A 19,534-nucleotide genomic window follows, 5' to 3' on the forward strand; every position below is an offset into this window, starting at 1 on the left:
TCTATTGATTTGTGTATACGGACACGTTCATCTCTGGGTTTTTTTCATCAAGGAATGGGAAGCATATATATGGAGGTTGGGTTTAGGAAAAGAAGAACGGGGAAAGGACACGTCACACCCCGAGACATGACCCGCGATCTCTGGGGGACACGAGACAACAACGGGACGGTTGTGTTTAGGAAAAGAGCAACGGGGAAATAAAACGCCACACGCGGGACATGATCCCCGGTCTCCGGGGTGAAATTCCTGTGTTGTTTGACCCATCCACCACCCCGACCAACCTCCCTACGCGGATTTTCTGCTTTTCATACTACTCCCTACCGTAGTTGTGCTGTGACAAGTAGACAAATAAATACACAACAATATGCCAAATGATTGCTTATCAAGTTGATGCAATATTAGCAGCAACAGGGGCATCCCACTGGCACTCTCTTTTTGACAACCTGTTAAATTCAGATCTAATGTTTACTGGCTTTTATTCTTGGTTTGGACTGTGCTTGTTACATTAACTCTCGGCCATCTATCAAATTTGGCATTATGTTGTGGGGGTTTACTTAATTGTCAGTGTAGCTTTTATTTTGAGATGATTGTATTCTTTTTTACAAAAAAGCACCAGAGCTACCACAGCATAACAATAGCTGACCTAGCTTGACTTAAAAAAGCTGCAACTGCCAAGCTAAATGTTAATTTACCAAGAAGGTGACCTGTCAGTAGATGGCAAGACAGTGGCTTCAAAAAGCCTATCTATCTGGATTATCTACTAATTAAAAAAACGGCTGAACCAAATGGATTATCTACTAAAAAAACTTGATGTGCTGCCAGCCAAGTTTATTTACGGTTAGCCCTAAAGCGACACTGTGTTTACTTTGAACCTCTATTCTACTTGCAGACCTATTTTAACGGTGCTGTTAATCCATGAATGAAAGTTTAAAATGTATTTTGCCTATTCCAAATGTAGCAAATTTACCACAACACTAACTATTGACTTCTCTATGTTTATGTTTTTGGATGTAATGTAATGTATAATTTGTAAAACATGTAAGGCAGACTTTCTGCAAGATTGTTTAAGGATATTTAGTAATCATGAAGACCAGTGGATTTACTATAAATGTTTGGATTTCATTTAAATTTTGTAAGTATTTTGATAATTATAGATGTGCTAAATTCACCAGAATTACAAAGTTATACTTTCTGAAATGTGTTTTTAAAGGCAAAAATGCCAAATTGGACTACAACAGAGAGGATGGATTAACTCAAATTTCATGGTTTTGGAACACTAACAACAGAAAATCTGGGACTTGAGTCAGGGCCGTCTTCAAAAGCACACCATGTTTAAATGTCTTTAATGTGTTACTGATTATCACCGGTAGATAGCAAAATGAACCAAAATGCATGCCCCTTGTTAACCTGCCATCCCCCCTCCCCATCCCCTGTAGTAGCAGAGAGAGAGAGAGCAGGAACAGAAGGGTTGTTTAGTTGAAAATGTCAGTCTGCCTGACTCATTGATCAGTGATTATTTGACTGAGGTTTGTACAATTTAGAATCTATGGCACCGACCATGGCTCTGAAATATCATTAGCATCACTGTGCTGGGTATTGATATGGGGCTCTCAGTGGTGCTGACAGACACAGATGGATATCCAATTGTGACTTTTTCTCTGAGTTCCGCTCCTTTTATCAATCCCTCTTGGATTTATAAAATTCTCTAAATTATATAGCTAGGGGAGGGGGTTCATGGTGGGTCACTAGTCGTGGGTCGAACCAGGCCGTCCCCCCGGTTAGAAATACTTGACACGTGGCAGCAATTGTGGATTTGCTAGTTACTATACAAAAATCACAATCACAATGTTTAAATACAAATACAAAATACAAAAATAAATCCACATAATAATAACACAATAATAATAAAAAAATAGTAAGTTATGAGTCAGTGATGTTACTTGCAAATAACATGGCTAGCAACCTTGCATCATATGCCCATATCCTGTAAGATCTTGTGAATATAATAAAAGTATATAGTGTATAAATAGAATAGATAGTACATACCTAAAGATAGTAAGTAGATTATATAGTATACTATCATACTATATATACTACTCTACATTAAAATGCATTTTCTGGATGTGGCTGTAATGTCTTCAGTCAAATAAATCACTGTAAGGAAGGTAATGTCTTGACGGATGTGTTTGAGATAAAGCTTATTTTTTATATAAATATTAATTCTGACCAACTTTTACGGGATGAAGAAGAAGGAAAACTCTCCCAGGGATGTGCTGAATTCACCAAGTAAGCAAAAGCTAATAATTAATAAGTCATTACAATTATGGTAACCCATCTAACACTGATTGATTGATTTGATATAAAATGTATCTCTAGGTTTTATTCAATCCGCCATTTTTAATTCTGGACCACACAAGGGTTCTTTTACTCAAACAGCTGATTGCTTTAACATTTTTTACCATGGTCACTGAGGTGAAATAGGTTTCTTTTGTTTAACTTAACTTATTCTCACCTTATTATTTTAAAGTTGTTATAAGCAATTCATTGAAGTGATCTATATTTCAGATCATGCTTCGCATTTTAATCCTGAATGAATTAGGTTAATTAGGTTGCCAAAATCTTTTGAGATATTTTAAAATTGGTATAATTACTTATTTTTATGTTTAAAGCTATTTCGTATGTTTAAAGCTATTTCGTAGTTTCTAAGTATTTCGTAGGAATTCTAAGTAATGATAACAACACTGTCGGCGCGTCCACATGATACAAGCCTTCTAACAGCCCCCACCCCTCCTCCACGCAGTTGCTAGTAGCCAAGGAGGATACGGAGGATTAAAAAAACATGATGGCCTCTTCAGAAGAGGTAATTATCTTCACTCGAGTTTCTGCATGCGAAAGTCACCGGACGTCACAATCTTTTGTGGAGCTGATAGTCTTAAAGGTGCTCTAAGCGATGTCACGCGTGTTTTTTAGGCTACAACATTTTTTGTAGCATATTCATATACATATTCTTTTATTTTTTTAAACCTCCTAACACTGATATAATTCCCCCTCTCCTGCTCACCTCTCAGCTTGCCACCAGAGTATTCAGAAAAATATGTAGCAGATTGGGGAAGGGAATATATCGTGTTTTTCAAACGATTTGTTGTACCATTCCAGCGCAAAGGTATCATAGAGCACGTGTGCACACTTCCAAACCACAGCTCAGACCTTGAGGCTGCATATGGCAAACAGTCCTTTGCAGTTTTCCACTGAGCAGCTCCACTGGAGCAGACGGGAGATGAGTTTTTGAGGGAAGAGAGAACATTATTCATTAATTTCCTCTGCCCACATTTTCACAGCTAGTCTTGGTTTTAAACCATTCACCAAACTGTGACACACTTCTGCCACTTAATTATTTGAAAAGCCCTCTCCACAATATAGTTCATTTTTTTTAAAGCTACCTCCGCTAATGATACACAATAGATCGATTCAGTGTCTCTCTTACTGTATATGGTAAAACCAACAAACATTTTTACTAAGCGATAGCTATAATCATACACTTTCTCTTTGACCACTGGTCCAGTAAATAGTTTTCTAAGAGGTCATAGAGATGAGCTTTTTGAGGCCTTAGTGGGAAATTATCTTTGGGTCGGAACTATCATTAGATATGACACCATCAGGAAAGCCATTTCTGTGAATCCTCCACCACATCTGCTCACATTAGTCCTTTTGATCTGGGGGATATGAGAAGACCATCAGAGCAAATGATTATGCTTACAAAATGTCCCTTTACTGCTCTTCGGACCCCAAAAAACTCATCTTCTTTTAATCGAACCCATTGCTTTTTAATGGTAGGCAATAGAGATAAGAGGGACGAGGGACATACTTGGGCTCAAAGCAGACAAGTGAGCATCCATCAGCTACTAGCACAGAATGTCCTCATATTTGCCTTTGCTCTGAGAGGAAGTGAAAGCAGGAAACACACTCCCCGCCCACCATTAGCAAGCATTACCTCAAGCAATCACTTTATTTAAATCGGCCTGGTGCTGTACCCCAGTCCAATCAAAAGCCTTTATCTGCTCATTGAAAAAGCCGATAATGGGATGAGGCAGCGCAGGGAGCAAGGGAAGGCGGGGGAGGTGTTAGTGCTCTAAAGTGCCTGGTCTCTTTATGTCCTTTGTTTAAATGGAAATAGAACAAGACAGACTTGATTGCATGATTAGCCTTAAGGGTGAATGTCAGTCAAGAGTCTATGGGGTCAGGTAATCATGCCACCAGGCTGGTGTGAACAGTGGCTATTGTGTGTTATGACATTAAAAGTGGTCTGTCAGTGAGAATCATACGTCACCGTTAAAAAAGCTTCAGACAGATTCCAGCACGGAAAGTGAATTTTATAACAGGTTGGGGAAGATAAAGAGAGACAAAATGCCACTGAAGGAGGAGATCAAAACACCAGAGAGAAACATAAAGTCACTGATAGTTCCGCGATCTTGCCATCTGCTTTTCTGAGTTATTTGTATACTGGGGAAAAAAGGCCAGCCATCTTTTTTGGAATCAAAACACAACCTGAATTTCCAAGGGATTTCATTTCAAAAAGCAGTCTGGATGCTGAGGCAAACGCCCAGCAATGACTCAGACAGTCACTCTGAAACATCTCAAGGGTGTTTAGCACTTTTGCAGATTTACAGCAAAGCAAGACAGGCAAACATGTAACTTAACAGGTGTTTTCATTTCCTATCTCAGATTACTTTTATTAAAAAAACTGGTTGAAAGAAAGTACAGCCACCATGCAACCCACTCACTTAATTCCACCCCCACCCTGTCCCCAGCCTTCAAACCTGGTATGACACACACCTCTAAGCTTACCTTGGAGTACATTGCCCCGTTAAGGACCTCTCTATTGCGGATCCAGATGATTGAGGCTGCCGGCTTGGCGTTGTCAGCATGGCAGGTCAGATTGAGTGGGTCACCAGCCCTTAGGCTCACCACCGGCCCTCCACTGATGACTGGGTCCTCTGGGGGGACTATTGATACAGACACAGAGTAAGACAGGACATTAGCCTCATGATAAACATATGATAATGAATGGGTTGCATGGATTATTGGTAAAGTATGTAGATCTGAAATGGGGTTGTCATTTATGCTTTATTTTTGTTGAATGCAGAATGATGGCATACTGGCATATAATGACTTCACTATTGTCGGTTTTACCAGCAATTATCAGTCTGATATATTGCTTTTCCAAAACACTGGGATAATGGAAGTCTGAACCACATAAGACAAAACAAATTACTAGGGCTGTCAAAATTAACACGTTAATAACAAGTTAACGCAAATTCCTTTCAACACCACTCCACTAATGTTTTTAACGCATGATTAACACACGCACATTCTGTGATTTCACTCCATAGTTTGGGAAATCAGAAAGCTGCAGCAGTAACATTGTGGACAGTGTTGCCAACTTGGAGACTTTCTTTCTAGATTTAGCGAGTTTTCAGACCCTCTTAGCGACTTATAAATATAACCAAATATAGTTTGTATTTCTACTGTAATTCATTCCCATGCATGCAGTCTAGAGATCCTAACACTAAACAGCGCTGCTCTCCTCCCCTCTGTTCTCTTGCGCAGCAGCACTGCGCAGGCAGTCAGTAGGGGTGGGTGGCTGCCAGCAGCAGAGGCTAGACGGTGGAATGGGTGCGGGTCTTAACGGGTATAAAAATACATCCATGAACAGGAGTGGTTGGCTAGCAGAAACAATGCTCCTTGAGCAGAAATTGGTAAATCAAGGGTCTTTTGATAGCAATTTGATTTTTAAAGCCCCTCCAGATGGTTCTCTCCACAAGACAAAAGTTATTTGCATTTAACGTTACTGTCGATGTGAACTGAGTTACTAACGGTGTAGTCAAGTCTCAAATACCACTTGAGCATTAAAAACTGGAAAAAAAATCCCTTTAAAGGAAATTTAGACTGATAAAAAAAAAAGTGTGATCAATCGCGAGTTAACTAGGGCACTCACGTGATTACATTTCTTTTATCGACTAACAGCCCTTCAAATTACAAATGGCACCTGCAAGGATCTGACTGCATGACACCTACTGTAACCTCATCATACAGTCAATCCCCGCATAATGAGAGTGCTTAACAAGAGACACCATTTTGGTTTATTGTATACAAATAATCTACACGCCACATCTATGGTTCCTCATTCAGGGAAGGTAATGAATTCACAGTAAGAAACAAATTTACCCTATACTTAATCCCTTACTTAAAACTATCTTAAATTGCATGGTGCGGTTTGTGGCACAAAAAGCTTTACACAAGTCACAGCATGCCTCTCTAAATAACAGTCAACTCTGCCACTCAACTCTTTTTCAGTCAAAGCAGATGAGATTCCCCTACTATACATACAATACACATAAAAATGTCAGCATTACATGTGATTCGTGCTATGTATAACCCCCCCTCAGACACACAGATGCACATTTGCTTCCCCTTTAATCTTTGACAAACAACAGAGAGAAGAAAACATCACAACAGTGCTATATGTGCATCTCAATGGCATTGATCAAAGTCCTTTTCCTGTTTTACCCAAGAGCTGATCTGTTTGTTTTTCTTTTTTTTTATAACTGAAACTGCAGTGAATTATTGATTGACCTGAGTGCTCATTATAATGCAGATCTGGGGCAAGATGAAATCAAAGGCTGCAGGCAGCTGCCATATTCCCCTGCAAAAGCATCATGATTGGAAGGAAGGTTATTATGGGTTAGATCTACGCTGTCAAACAGTACTGAGATGAATGAAAAGAGAGAAAATGTAATTAGGATACTGTTATGTACATTTAATGACAATAAGAATAAAAGGGGTCTTTTATGGCAGACATAAATGAGCATAGTGCCAGAAAGGTTTGCATATAGTGTTCTATGTTGCTCACTCTTAACTAAAATTACTGTCAGAAAATTTACTCTACAGAACTCAGTTTTAGTTTTAAGTTGCTGTAAATGTGTTTTTAAAATGATCAATCAAAACTTCTAGTTTGATCTCTGACTAAGATAACTATTTACTTTAAAGTTATAATACTTAAGATTTTCATTAAATCAAACCACGTTGCTATTATGGTTGGCATTTTTTCAGCAATATCTATTCAATGTATTTACGTTCTTTAATACCTTTTTTAATATGCTTTAATGTTAGTGGCGGAGTCCGCCGGTACTGACCCAGACACTCATTTCGAATGTTAACACTCCATTGAATGGGCATTATCAGAGGTAATTAGCATCATATATATGGGATAGAAGGGGTGGCAGTAGCTAAGTCCATAGAGATTTGGCGTAGGAACAGGAGGGTCGCAGGTTCACGGCCACACGGGTACCAAGTACCTCCTGGACACTGCCAAGGTGACCTTGAGCAAGGCACCGAACCCCCAACTGCTCGTGGAGCCTGTCCATGGGCAGCCCCCTCACTCTGACATCTCTCCATTAGTGCATGTATAGGTCCTGGGTATGTGTGTATTCCCGGGCTGTGTGTAATGTGTGTAGCTGTAACAACAGAGTGGAAAAATTGAATTTCCCCTTGCGGGATTAATAAAGTATGTCTTCTTGTCTTCTTCTAGAAGGGGCCTGCTACACCTACTAGTACTAGTTCAGAGGCCCTTATCATCTTTTCATATGGTTAACTTACCTAGCCTACGTAAGTAGTTAGTATGTCAATTGACACCACATAATAGAATGTGTCTCCACATGCATCTTGAGTGATCACTTGTGGTGGGATTTTACTTTCCGGTTCTATATTCAAATAAATACACATCATCTCTGTTTGCAAAGACCAAATGCATTGTTGTTTTTAACCAAGACTGCAATGCACTTCCTGTGCCTAGCCTGCCGGAAAGAAGAAAAAAAAGAAGAAAAAAAGAAATCAAAACAATACAGACTGGGCCTATTCCTTGAAATGTTCCAATCAAACCTAATTGCCCAAGATGTTTGATGCACTTGTCTATGGGATTTTTTAAATGATCAGACATCATGGACAAAGCCAGTGTATGCAAAATGAGAATGCTAAGCTTACGCAGAGGACATCAGTTGAGTAGGTGGTCCTTCAATGTGGCCCAAGACACATCCGCGTCCAAATGTGGTCTGAGCAATCGGATCTCAGTGCGTCCTCAATGCGACTTACAGTTGTCCACTTGTGATCGGATCAACCAAGACGCATGTAATGCCAGGTCTGAACAGGGCCACTGCCCAACTGGACCAGTAAATCTGCAATTTCAAAGACAATTCCCACTCACTAGTTCATATTGTGTGTTTGAGTTTGAAATGCAGTGTTAATTGTGGCAGTCTCCCTTTCATCTAGTCTTCATTGATATGCAGAGGGTTTGGAGAGGTAGAGGAATCTCAGGTCAGCATTCGCTGATTAGACAACAGGTTGTGCTGATCTAGGCAAGTGAGAAAGAATCTTTGTGAGAATGTGGTCACCTTCTGGTCCTTTATCAGCAATTGGAAACAAGGTCAAGGAGATCACATTAGTTTATTCTTATGCTAAGACTAGAGCTACGGCATGGTATGCAAATGAGACAGGGAGCATGTGAAAAGCATTATGAGCCGGGAATCTCAAACAGCTCTCCCAGTTGTCGTTAAAGAAAATGAACAAAATGTGAGGCTCTGCGATAGCACTGTGACAGTTGATTGCAAATATCCAGTGTTATTGGCTTTCTGTCAGTGCTCTCTTGCACACATGACACACATTAATTAAATGCCAAACATTTAAGGCAGCCATAAAAGGGTTTTTTAAGGAGAGGGGGAGATAAGAAAGGATAATCTGACAGTATGTGACTGATAGGACTCAGATGTAAAGTGAGGAGATTTTCCTCTTATTGCTTACAAGTGCACAAAACTGAGAAAAAGAGAGATCAGAGGCTTCTTTGCTCTCTCTCAAAGGAAATATTCCTCCTCTACACATATTAGCACATATCAGTGTCTATAAATAGGTGCTACAGGGTCAGAAGGTGACACCACTAATGAACATAGATATAATGTATACCCTTGCAGACTGTTTCAGTAAGTCCCTATGTGACCTATAGTCTCAGTTATATATTATTATTCACCTGTATTGTTTCAATTGAGGGATGTCAGTGCAAGAGGAGTTTATGATTTTGTGCATAGATGCACTACATGGCAGAGAGGAAGTCACAAGCAGACCAAACAGAGCACTGCTACACTTGCAGGTCATGTCCCCCTGGAGGGCAGCCTGCCAGCAAGACACTGAGGGTGAATGGTGAACAGACAAGTAAGAAGAGGGACATGCCTGGCTGTCTCCATCCCGCATCCATACCTTTGTATGTTTCTCTCCTCCATTGTGTTTGAGGTATTACTGTATGCAGAGGGTGCCAATGTGGAGACAGTTTGTGACAGCCAGTGTAACTAGCAAAGCGCTCAGCTCGTTACAGTTTTGCATCTTTTTGAAATCTCCACCACTAAAATAGCATCTTACCAAGGCAAAAGGGCAGTTAGAGTTGATTGCATGATAGTTCAGTAAAAGAACGTTTGTGCTCTTGTCCTTGGCAAGTGAAAGCCTTTATGTCTGCAGGATTTGACCAATAACCCAACATCCATTGAATACAAATGAAAAAAATAATTAAAATAGATATTTAGCTCTTTTTCTTCATCTGGGATCTTCCACTGATCCTGCCTTATGACTGCCAGGTCTGACAGTTATACAGAGGCCAAGCCTTGAACTTGAATCAGCCATCATCATTACTGGGCTGTTTGCAAACTCGGCAGTCCCTAATGGTTCTAAATTAGCTCTTTACTGCAGCCATTCGATGGACTTGGCATAAGTAGTGTGGTCAGTGGTACAGATTGATCACTCCTCTTTAATTACATGGCTGACTCACTGCAAACCCTGCTCCACTTACTACTTTCTTCTTAGGGATAATAATGTAATCTCAACAAATTTTCATTCTCCTGTGCAGGCACAGACATGGACACTGCCGGCATGCATACGCACAGACACCGACATTCACACACATTTCAGTGATAACAGGTTTTATATAAATCAAAGATAACCACTAGATCAGTCACGGAAGAGTTTGTGCTTTGTTTGCATGTCTGTATTAATTAAAAACGTAAGGCATGTGGCTTTAACTTAAGGCTTTAAAATAGCATAAGATACAGCCAGTTCATCGCTTTTATCATTTGAAAGAGCTTGTTGAAGTTACTTTGACCCATAGATCATAGATGTAATGGTGGGTTTAAAGCTCCAAGCTTCATTTTTCTTTGTTTGAGCGAGAAATACAATTTGTCTGTCACAATGTACATTAACCTACCCCAGTCCCTAAGATGGGTAATTCCACTATTTAATGTTAAGGCTGCTAACATTTTATTGAGGTCCTTCGGCTCACCCAGTCTGAGATAGACTTCATTTATGGATTTCTGCAAATCTACCAATGCTAGACATGTCTGACTATAAACCCTACCTTGGTTACTTAAGTCAAAAAGAAAATAAGGGCACATTGATGTCAGAAAGCCTGGACGTCGGTGAGATCATTTACTTTTACTGCATAATCAAAGATATCCATAAATGAGACCAAGGAATATTGATGCGTAATTAACTTAACAGTGCAAGGTGGTAAGTCCGTCACCTCCAAGAGGGGCATGAATAAACCCTGGGGGTCTTAAAGCTGCCTTTTGTCTGCTAATACAAATGAATTCCCTGAACACCGAACATAAAATTCCCCAAACACAAAACATAAAACTTGAATTTATGTGAGGGGAAGCTGATAACGTGCGCTGGAGTTGGCTGAAGAGTTGTCTTTAGTCTGGTAACACCTGGTGATGCTGATGGTGAACCTGCTGGGTTATTCAGGCCAAACCAATATTGGGGGGAATTTCGCGAAAGCAGACGATGAAATTCTGCAAGTGCCCCGGTTTTCCAGGAGTGTGAACAAGGGAGAAAAAGCAATTTGGAGGAGAATGAAAGGGAGAGGGCTCCTCACAGGGGTGCAGTGGAGAGAGTAGGCTGGCAATGTGTAGCTGCTGTAGCGCTGTGCTTCAGCAGATGTGTCCTGAACAACAATGAGCTTCCTGACTTGCTGGTCTATCTATTTCAGAAAGATGCGTGCATGGGCCGCTTGTCACCCTGTTGCGACAGCTTGCAGAGTTTGTGATGGATAGATCAGGAAAAAAGAAGACAAAAAGGAGAGAAGAGGAATACCCAGAGCAGGTGGATACAAGAGACATGCGTGGCTCACTGGCCCAAATCACCGGCCCTCTTCAAGTGCTGTCATTGTACATCTGTTTGAAAGCCAGATGATCCGGAGTATGAGTGAATTAATGAAAAAGAAAGGGAGAGAAATCCACAAAACCATTTAACCCGCACAAACAGGATCACAGACAGCAATCAAACAGGATGTCGGACTGTACAAAATGTATACACAAAAAAAACAGCAGAACTGATTTCTAGAAGAGTGTGTGCTTCCATATGGTAAAAAATAATAAACTGGGAGGGCAAATATGGGATAGAAAGTGGAATTGGGGAAAAGGGGAGGTAAAGAAAGACAGTGAATTAAAATGAAGGGAAAACACAAGGTAGGATTCAAAGGCTGGAGTAAACACGGACACATTTTAACATTTTTACAAGTGGAGTACATAAACGCTTACTAATCTTTTGGTAGTGTAGGTGTCATGATCTACCGAATAAACACTGCCAAATAAAATGGAGGGATGGAAGGATGAAGATCAGATGAGGAGTGGGGAGATGCCAGAGCTGTCAAAAACGGGCAGAGCCTGCTCCTTCACAGCGCAGCCATGTGCAGCCCCAGAAGCTGCTCTCCACAGATTGGGAGGGTGCTGACATCACTGCTCACCACCCGGCTGTGTTGCAATATATAGCTGTGTGTGTGTGTGTGTGTGTGTGTGTGTGTGTGTGTGTGTGTGTGTGTGTGTGTGTGTGTGTGTGTGTGTGTGTGTGTGTGTGTGTGTGTGTGTGTGTATGTGTGTTTGTGTGGGGGTGTGTGCGTGAGAGAGATTTTGAGGGTGGGAGGAATTGAATTTAGGATTCTGTTTCCATAAGAACAGTAAAAAATAAAATAAAAATGCTTATTTCAAGGTCCTGCCAACAATTATGCCCCATGGTGCTAGATTTTTCTTAATGCCAATCATTACTTTGCTTAACAATTATAGTTCGCTGAAGCAAGCCTATTTAATATGTAGTGTGAATTCAAATCAGCTCAGCACCTGTACACATTTGGTGCTGTTGTTTTGCAGAGCACAGATGTATATGTGTCATTTCTCCTCCTTCTGTTGAAATGCTGGGAAGAAGAAAAAAACACCCTAAACACAGTCTGTCTACCATAATCACGCACCTGTTCACAGACTCTTTGATATGATAGATGTAGTTATCATTCCATCTCGTGTTTCAGACAAATGGCAGAAAAGGCAGCGCAATAGAAGTGTTAGTTATATTTTCTCCCAGAATGACTGCCGTTTAGGACACTTTATCTCTTCTACTTACACGTGAGGCTCTAAAGCTACTTTTTTTGGGAATGTCTCTGAATTTGGCTCACACACACACACACACACACACACACACACACACACACACACACACACACACACACACACACACACACACACACCATTTTGACAACACCACTCAGTAAAAGGCATATGGATATGAATATTCGATAATGATGAAATACAGAAAAGATTAATACATGCATTCAAACACACAAAGGCACAAAAAGCTTGTTTCTAGTTACTGTAAGTCTTGAAAAAGTAATAGAACAACACCACTCCTTAAACACCAACTCCTTACGTCTAGCCCTGCTGAGCTGTCACACCACTCTAACAGACAAACACACAACAGAGGAAATTAAGTTTTTTTGGGGCATTTCCACCTTTAATGGACATGACAGCTAGGTGAGAAAGGGGAGAGAGAGAGGAAAGACATGTAGGAAATTGTCGTACTCGAACCCTGGACCTCTGCATTGAGGCATAAACCTCTATGTATATGTGAGCCTGCTCTACCAACTGAGCCAACCCGGCCACAGGAAATTACTTCTTTGCATAAGCTTGTTTTCACCCAAGAAACAACAATTGCCAAATTGCACTCATTGTTATATAGTCAGGCCATCTATATCATCATTGGTCTGCGGTTCTCACTCGCTGTGAAGTGTACCACTTAGTGAATAACAGGGCTAGCACCACGGACAGCGGTTGTGACAAAATACACTCTTATGGACCGTACAGAAACGTTATCTGTGTCTTGTTTTCAGCATGACAACTTCTAATTCCTCAGTAGCTTTTTTATTTTATTTTTTACCCTGTCCTCAAAGTCCACCCCAATACTAAAAGGATGCCAGTGTGAGCCTTGAGAAATAATAAATTCCGAATTATCCACAGAAATGGCTGATTCAGCTTTGGCAATTGAAAACACCAATTACAAAAGATACCCTTGGGCTTTTGTGTACATGGGAATTGTTGCTGAAGCGCAGGTCCAAGACATTAACAATGCAGGAAAGGGAAAACAAATATCTTACACACAATGGCTCATTCAAATGGCATGTTATCAATTATGTTTGTCAGAAGAATAGCATCATATTGTCTTCATGAATGCCTGTCATTTTGGAAGATCTTGTGCAAGGTCTTTTAAGTTACACCCCCTGCAACAACTGCATAAATCTAATTGTAATAATGGAATGAACCAGATATGGGATCAAATGTAAAGCTGACTAAATAACATGCTGCAATAACAAAAAGGAGAAAATATATTACTACACACTCACATGACATGTATTAATAACTGTTCACAGAACAAATACCATTTTTGGAACACTTTCTATTTACTTTAAACATTTTAAGTATGGTAATAATGAACTCTTAATTAAACATTGATACATTTGTAATGTATTCAGACACAACTTAAAAGCATGTGGCTTGTATACTGTACTATGTTTTGCTAAATGCTACCCCAGTTATGCAGTTTAAAAATGCATTTACTTTATTAAATATGTATGGATATAATACTACAATTGCAGGGTATTACAGATCCTGACAGCTATGTGTTTTTCTTAGTGAAATATTTTCCCTAATGAAGTGTCAAACATTGTAATCCTTCAATATTTGCTTCAAGTAAGGTTATCTCTTAAAGCATTTCCCAGCTGCCTGCAGTGTGATCTGCAATATGATCTTTATGACCCTGCACTCAGCAAGCTCGAACAGAGAGGTAAATAATGATGAAGTGTTTATCAAAAATGCATCTTAGCAACACTTTATCACATCATTTGCGGTCTTTTAATTAGTGAAAAAAACAAATCTACAGTATGCTTTTCATATCAGAATAAAGTGAGAAAAACAACAGTGATAGCAGTTCCGCTCTAAAATAATGACTTGAGAATGAGTGCGATGATGAGTCATCTAGACCACTTTGTTATCTTCAGAATTTATCTCATGATGAGTAAACTTCAATTCACAGACATTACATGGATGCACGAAGCGTCTCTGAATGAATTGCCTATCCTTTAACGCGGCATTTCAATTGAGGAGAATTCAGTAATCAAATATACCATGCCTCTGCATTAACTAGGAATGATTTGGTAAGTCATACAGAAAATAAAGGACAAAGTGAGAGAAAGTGTGAAAGAGACAGAGAAAGAAAAAAACATTTAAAATGGAAACTGATGTATTAAAATGTCAGCAATGAGTCAATAAATAGCACGACATTATGACACATTTTCCTTTGTGGAAAAGATTAATACCCTCCCGATGTACAAAAAAAAAAACAGAACACAGTCTGAAATACAGAAGTAGTTTGTCAGACGAAGACCTTAATCAAACAACCGTAATCTCCTTTCCCTTTGTTCTAGTGGTCCCCAACCTAAAGTAGAAAGATTAGAGCAAAGGTCTGGAGCAGTGCCAACTTGCTGCAAGGGATATAATTAGCCTCAGGGGTCTTTTTTGGACCTGAAACCCTCCATTGCCTTTCTTCATGACTAATTCACAAGACCTTGATTCTCCTTTGGCGTCTGAGGGTGAGCCTGCAAACCATGCAAATGCTCGGAAAGGTTAAGTTCACCATCTATTTTGCCCTCAGAGCTTATTTAATGGAGGAATTTTGTTGTTTATACATGTTGTGATGTGTTCAGTGTTTTCCACTGGAATTGCATCACTCTTGCACTTAAAGTTTTGGCTGAAATAAATAAAAGTAAACCAAAGGCTTACTTATTGCACATTTTCTTCTAAATGGGCAGGTAAGACAAGGTCACTGCTGCTTCATCTTTGGCTCAACTGAACTGTTTAGATTTCAAGGACAAACTCAGCAAATCACAAAAAAAGCCGAGTATCTTATTCTTGGCAGTGATTATGGTCTTCCTCTATGTGTTAGTAAATATGTATTTTATGTTATTTCCCAGCCTATCAAAGTCAAAAGGAGAGTAGTTCCTCTGATATGGCACATAGAGGAGTTTGGGCTGATATTGAGTTATGAAAGATAGAGGGGAGAATTTTAGATTTATTCTGCTCTCAGCTCGAAGAAGGAAGGCTGTGTGTGTGTATGTGTGTGTGTGTATGTGTGTGTGTGTAAGCATATTGTGTGTATACCTATGTATTTGTGTGTGTGTGTGTGTGTATATGCTGTAGGTGTGTAGGGCCATAGCTGTCTTCCAAGTCGATAGACACACTGTCACCACTGGGAAGTAATTGACAGCTTGGAGTTTGCAGTGACACAGGCCTTGCATATATTTCCTCCATTACCTTGCGTGTGTGTCAGCCTGCAGTTTTCCCGGCAGTGCATTCAGGACTCAGCTAGCTCGGCAGGGGATTAAACAAACACCTTCTATTTTGGCTTATGGGGAGGAACGATAAACTCTCTCACCCTCAATCATCCAAATAGGTAATAAAGGCTTTCCCTTTCTCATTGCTGATTGGTTACTTAAATACAGTAGGGCCAACTACTGCACTTCCTGCTGCTGTACGTGGCTTGCAGTCAAAGTCAAGCTTCGACAAATAATATGTTTCTTTGTTTTAATTACTTTGAGTAGTCGGTGTAGGGTTTGCCAAATTAGGAAAGCAGTGTCAAGGGGATTAAAGCAAAAAAACAAGACTTATTTGCATCTGCTGTGTATGGCAGCTGTTCACTCCTACATGTATAGAAATAAATGGCAGTTTCATAAGCATAAGAAAACTCCAAAAGATACTAAGAAGGCTAGATAAATACACATTAAATATGATGTTTAGCAGTAACATTAATTAAACCTAACATTGTTGATACCCAATATTTAATTTAGTTTACCAGCTGAATTGGGCAAATACATTGACAATGATCTTACTAACATGTAGGAATACAAATATTTGAATTCTTCTCTCCTTGACGCTGTGGTCAAATGGCAAGCTAAAACTAGCACATTAAAAGTAAAGGACAGTCGTGGACGGTAGAAGAGTGCAGTTGTGTTTTCAGCTCTCTGAAGTATCCATAATTATTCACTTATATCCATTTGCAGAGGGCTTGGCAGCCAGAGAAACGCTATGCCACAATTTGTCTTTCGCTTTCTCTTTTTACTCCTGCTGCCTTCTCTCCTACAAATCGTTACTTTCACTTTTCATTAGGCTGGATCAATAAGGCAGATCACTCGCTCGTGGCAAGGATACTGCATGGCAGATGCATCTCTTTCCCCCTACTCTTTCTTCTCCATATGCCTTCTCCCTTGTTCTCGTTTGCTCATTGTCATTGACTCCAGCTATCTTCCCAATGATCCTCCGGTGAAGGAGGTTGTGAGAGGCAGCGGGAGACAGGAAGCAGCAGCAGCAGCAGGAGACTTAAAGGGCCCTAAGAAAGAGACTTTAGCTAGCGATTGCACTGGTGAAATGGTATTGCTGAATGATAACCCAATGAAGTTTAATCAAGAACCAGTAACCTCTCAAGCTTGTAGTTATAATCAAAATGGAGGCTGCATGCAGAGGAAGAAAATTAAAGTGGAAATGTAAGAGTCTGTAAAGGTTTAGTCATATTGACACCGTCTGCCAAATGGGAAACATTAGCATTGATTTAATTCCTTTCTGGTGGTTTTAATAGAAAAGATGTCTTTTGTTCTCAGGATTTACTGTGGATATTTTATATTTATGTTTTGATTAAGACTTCATGTGAACACCTGTGTTTGAGCGTGTACCTATATTCATATTTTCTGTGTAATTTGAAACTGAACAAGGACACATAGTGTACAGTATTATTGTTGTGAAGCACCACTTGTGTTAGGGCCCCTAGAGCTCTGGTAGTACTTCTGCCCAGTGCTTAGGCTCGAGAGTGTAGATTTGGGTTGAATATTTGGGATGAGGCATATAAGCAAATTGTCCTGAACACTAATTCTAATGAAATATATCAGATATCACACACATAGCTAAAACAACAATAAATGTGCCCCTTAAATCCTCAGAAGCACTTTGAAACTAGCATGAAACACTTAAAAACTAATGAGTGAGAAGCAAGTGACGCCAGTGAAGCCTGTTCCATGAGTTGGTTTGCACCTGAGCGATCAGGGGTGGTTGGCGCTAGCCCAGTGGTGTTGTTTGAAATCTGTGTGTGTTTAATCTGGACTCACCCAGCACAGTGAGACGGGCAGGACGGGACCTCATGGCAGCCTGGACAGCCTGGCACTCAAATACAGCATCATCCATCAGCTCGACACGCTGGATTTGCAAATGATGCTCTCCTGAACCGTGGTCGCCAATCACTGTGTAACGAGGATAGCCTGCAGCGCAAACACATTTGTCCGTTTTAATCACCTTCAAAATCAACAGTACTGCTCATTTGCCAAATTTCAAAGCTTTGCACACTTATAGCAACAACAACAAGGTGCACAAGTTAATTAAATGTATACACAGTAGGCTATATGATAACATGTATCCTATTGTCAAGTTTTCAACTTTACTTGGCAAACACATTTTAATTGGCAAACCCATGTTAAAATACACAATATTGGCATGTTAACTGTAATTTAGCTGCATAGCCAGATAATTCAAACAGCAGGTATAGTTTATGATTCTTCATTGCTAATTTACTCACAATGCATTTTCATACAAGAGTAAAACATGAATAGTATAATATTTGTATAGCACTCCTGACAATGTTAATGAGCTGCTGTGGAGGTTGCTTCATTCTGCAGAATGATGTTTTACTGTAGCCGTAAACAGGAACAGCTAAAGTTTGAATTGTTTCAGCATTACTCTGTAAAATGATTTATAGTTTAATAATGCAAGAAAGCAGAGCAATATCCAAGAGACCTGGGTATTTTACACAAGTCAAGCAAGATGGTTATCCCCCTAACTATTATCAAAATATGCATTGAGAGTGTGTTGTGGAGTGCATCTCTCCACCGGGGCAAATAAGCAGAAATGTGTTTGACTGAGGAGCTTTATGGGGTATTTCTCTTGCTTTTAGAGTTGCTCGTCTCTAAAGATCCATTTTCTTTTTCTCTCACTCAATCTTTATAATTATTATTTATACAGTATGTGGAATGAAATGAAAATGTCTGTTCATAAAAAATGCACTTCAAAAAATTGTTATGAATTTCCAGCTAAGAATTGACTTTTTCCTCCAGTGGTCCTTAACTAATTGATCAATGATGAAACTAGTGGATAGGATTGGAGAATTTTACAGCAGAACAAGGCAGGACTTTTAACAAAGCCTCACTTTAACTGTGTGCTTTGTGTAAGAAAACTTCACACTTCAGACTTACACACTTGTCATTTCCTTTCCAGAAAGTCTGTCAGTACCCATCCAACTGTTGGGTCATTGCCAACAAATGTTGGGGAGAAAAATATAGATTTTCCAATAAAAGCTAGCCAATGACTCATGTTCACTTCAGAGATCTTCAAACACTCCAGTCTTTAACTGTAAAGGTTTTAAAGGCTAGTTATACGTTTTAGCTCCCAAAAGGAACATTACAGACTGGGCAGGCTTAAAACAGCTGTTACTGTAAACCCTTGAATTTGTCTACTGCAGAATCGCATTGTATGCTCGTATGTAAGTCTAATTACAGACTGTTGCTTCATTGAATCCAGTTGCCTTTAATAGAGCATGAAGTGGGCCTCATGTTATGCTGGTGGGGTGCGTTACAGCCGATTAAGCCACTCTGCATTTTATCCTCCTACGTGTAGCCTTTAATCTTAAGGGTCTATATAGTGGGAGGACAAAGGACAAAAGAACGCCTAAACATCAACATTAAAGCTGGGGAGAAGATAAACAGAGGAAGGCAAAATGATTAGCAAGCCAAAAAAACGAAAAAATGAGCAAAGGTGGAAGCTGCACCAGTGAATGATTTGCGCGAAACTAGCCTAACACATTCTCACTCCAAACTCGTCACATACGGACACTTGGTCAGGACCCCTGGCGTCACGTTTTTAATGCTCTGCGTACCCCTTTGGCTTCATTTTTCCACGTCAAGGGTTAGGTTTAGGTTTAGGCAACTAGCCTAGTTGGTGAGGTTTCCGAAAAGATTGTGGTTTGGATTAAAATAAGTACTTTGGTTACATTACGTAACTTACGTACAGGACGCAAGTCACTGCTGCCG

At 39.8% G+C, this 19,534-nt stretch overlaps 1 protein-coding gene across 1 annotated transcript in view; it reads right to left on the reverse strand.

Annotated features, from left to right (window-relative positions):
• Positions 1–19,534, reverse strand: part of kirrel3b (kirre like nephrin family adhesion molecule 3b) — a 172,720-nt gene that overhangs the window by 43,479 nt on the left and 109,707 nt on the right. Inside the window, exons 3-4 of the mRNA XM_078244164.1 lie at positions 17,564–17,713; positions 4,846–5,003 (exon numbers count right to left, since the gene is read on the reverse strand). Coding sequence (XP_078100290.1) covers positions 4,846–5,003; positions 17,564–17,713 — 308 coding nt within the window. The remainder of the gene's footprint in view (positions 1–4,845; positions 5,004–17,563; positions 17,714–19,534) is intronic.

The sequence above is a fragment of the Sander vitreus genome, chromosome 3, assembly GCF_031162955.1.
Source record: "Sander vitreus isolate 19-12246 chromosome 3, sanVit1, whole genome shotgun sequence".
NCBI lineage: Eukaryota > Metazoa > Chordata > Actinopteri > Perciformes > Percidae > Sander > Sander vitreus.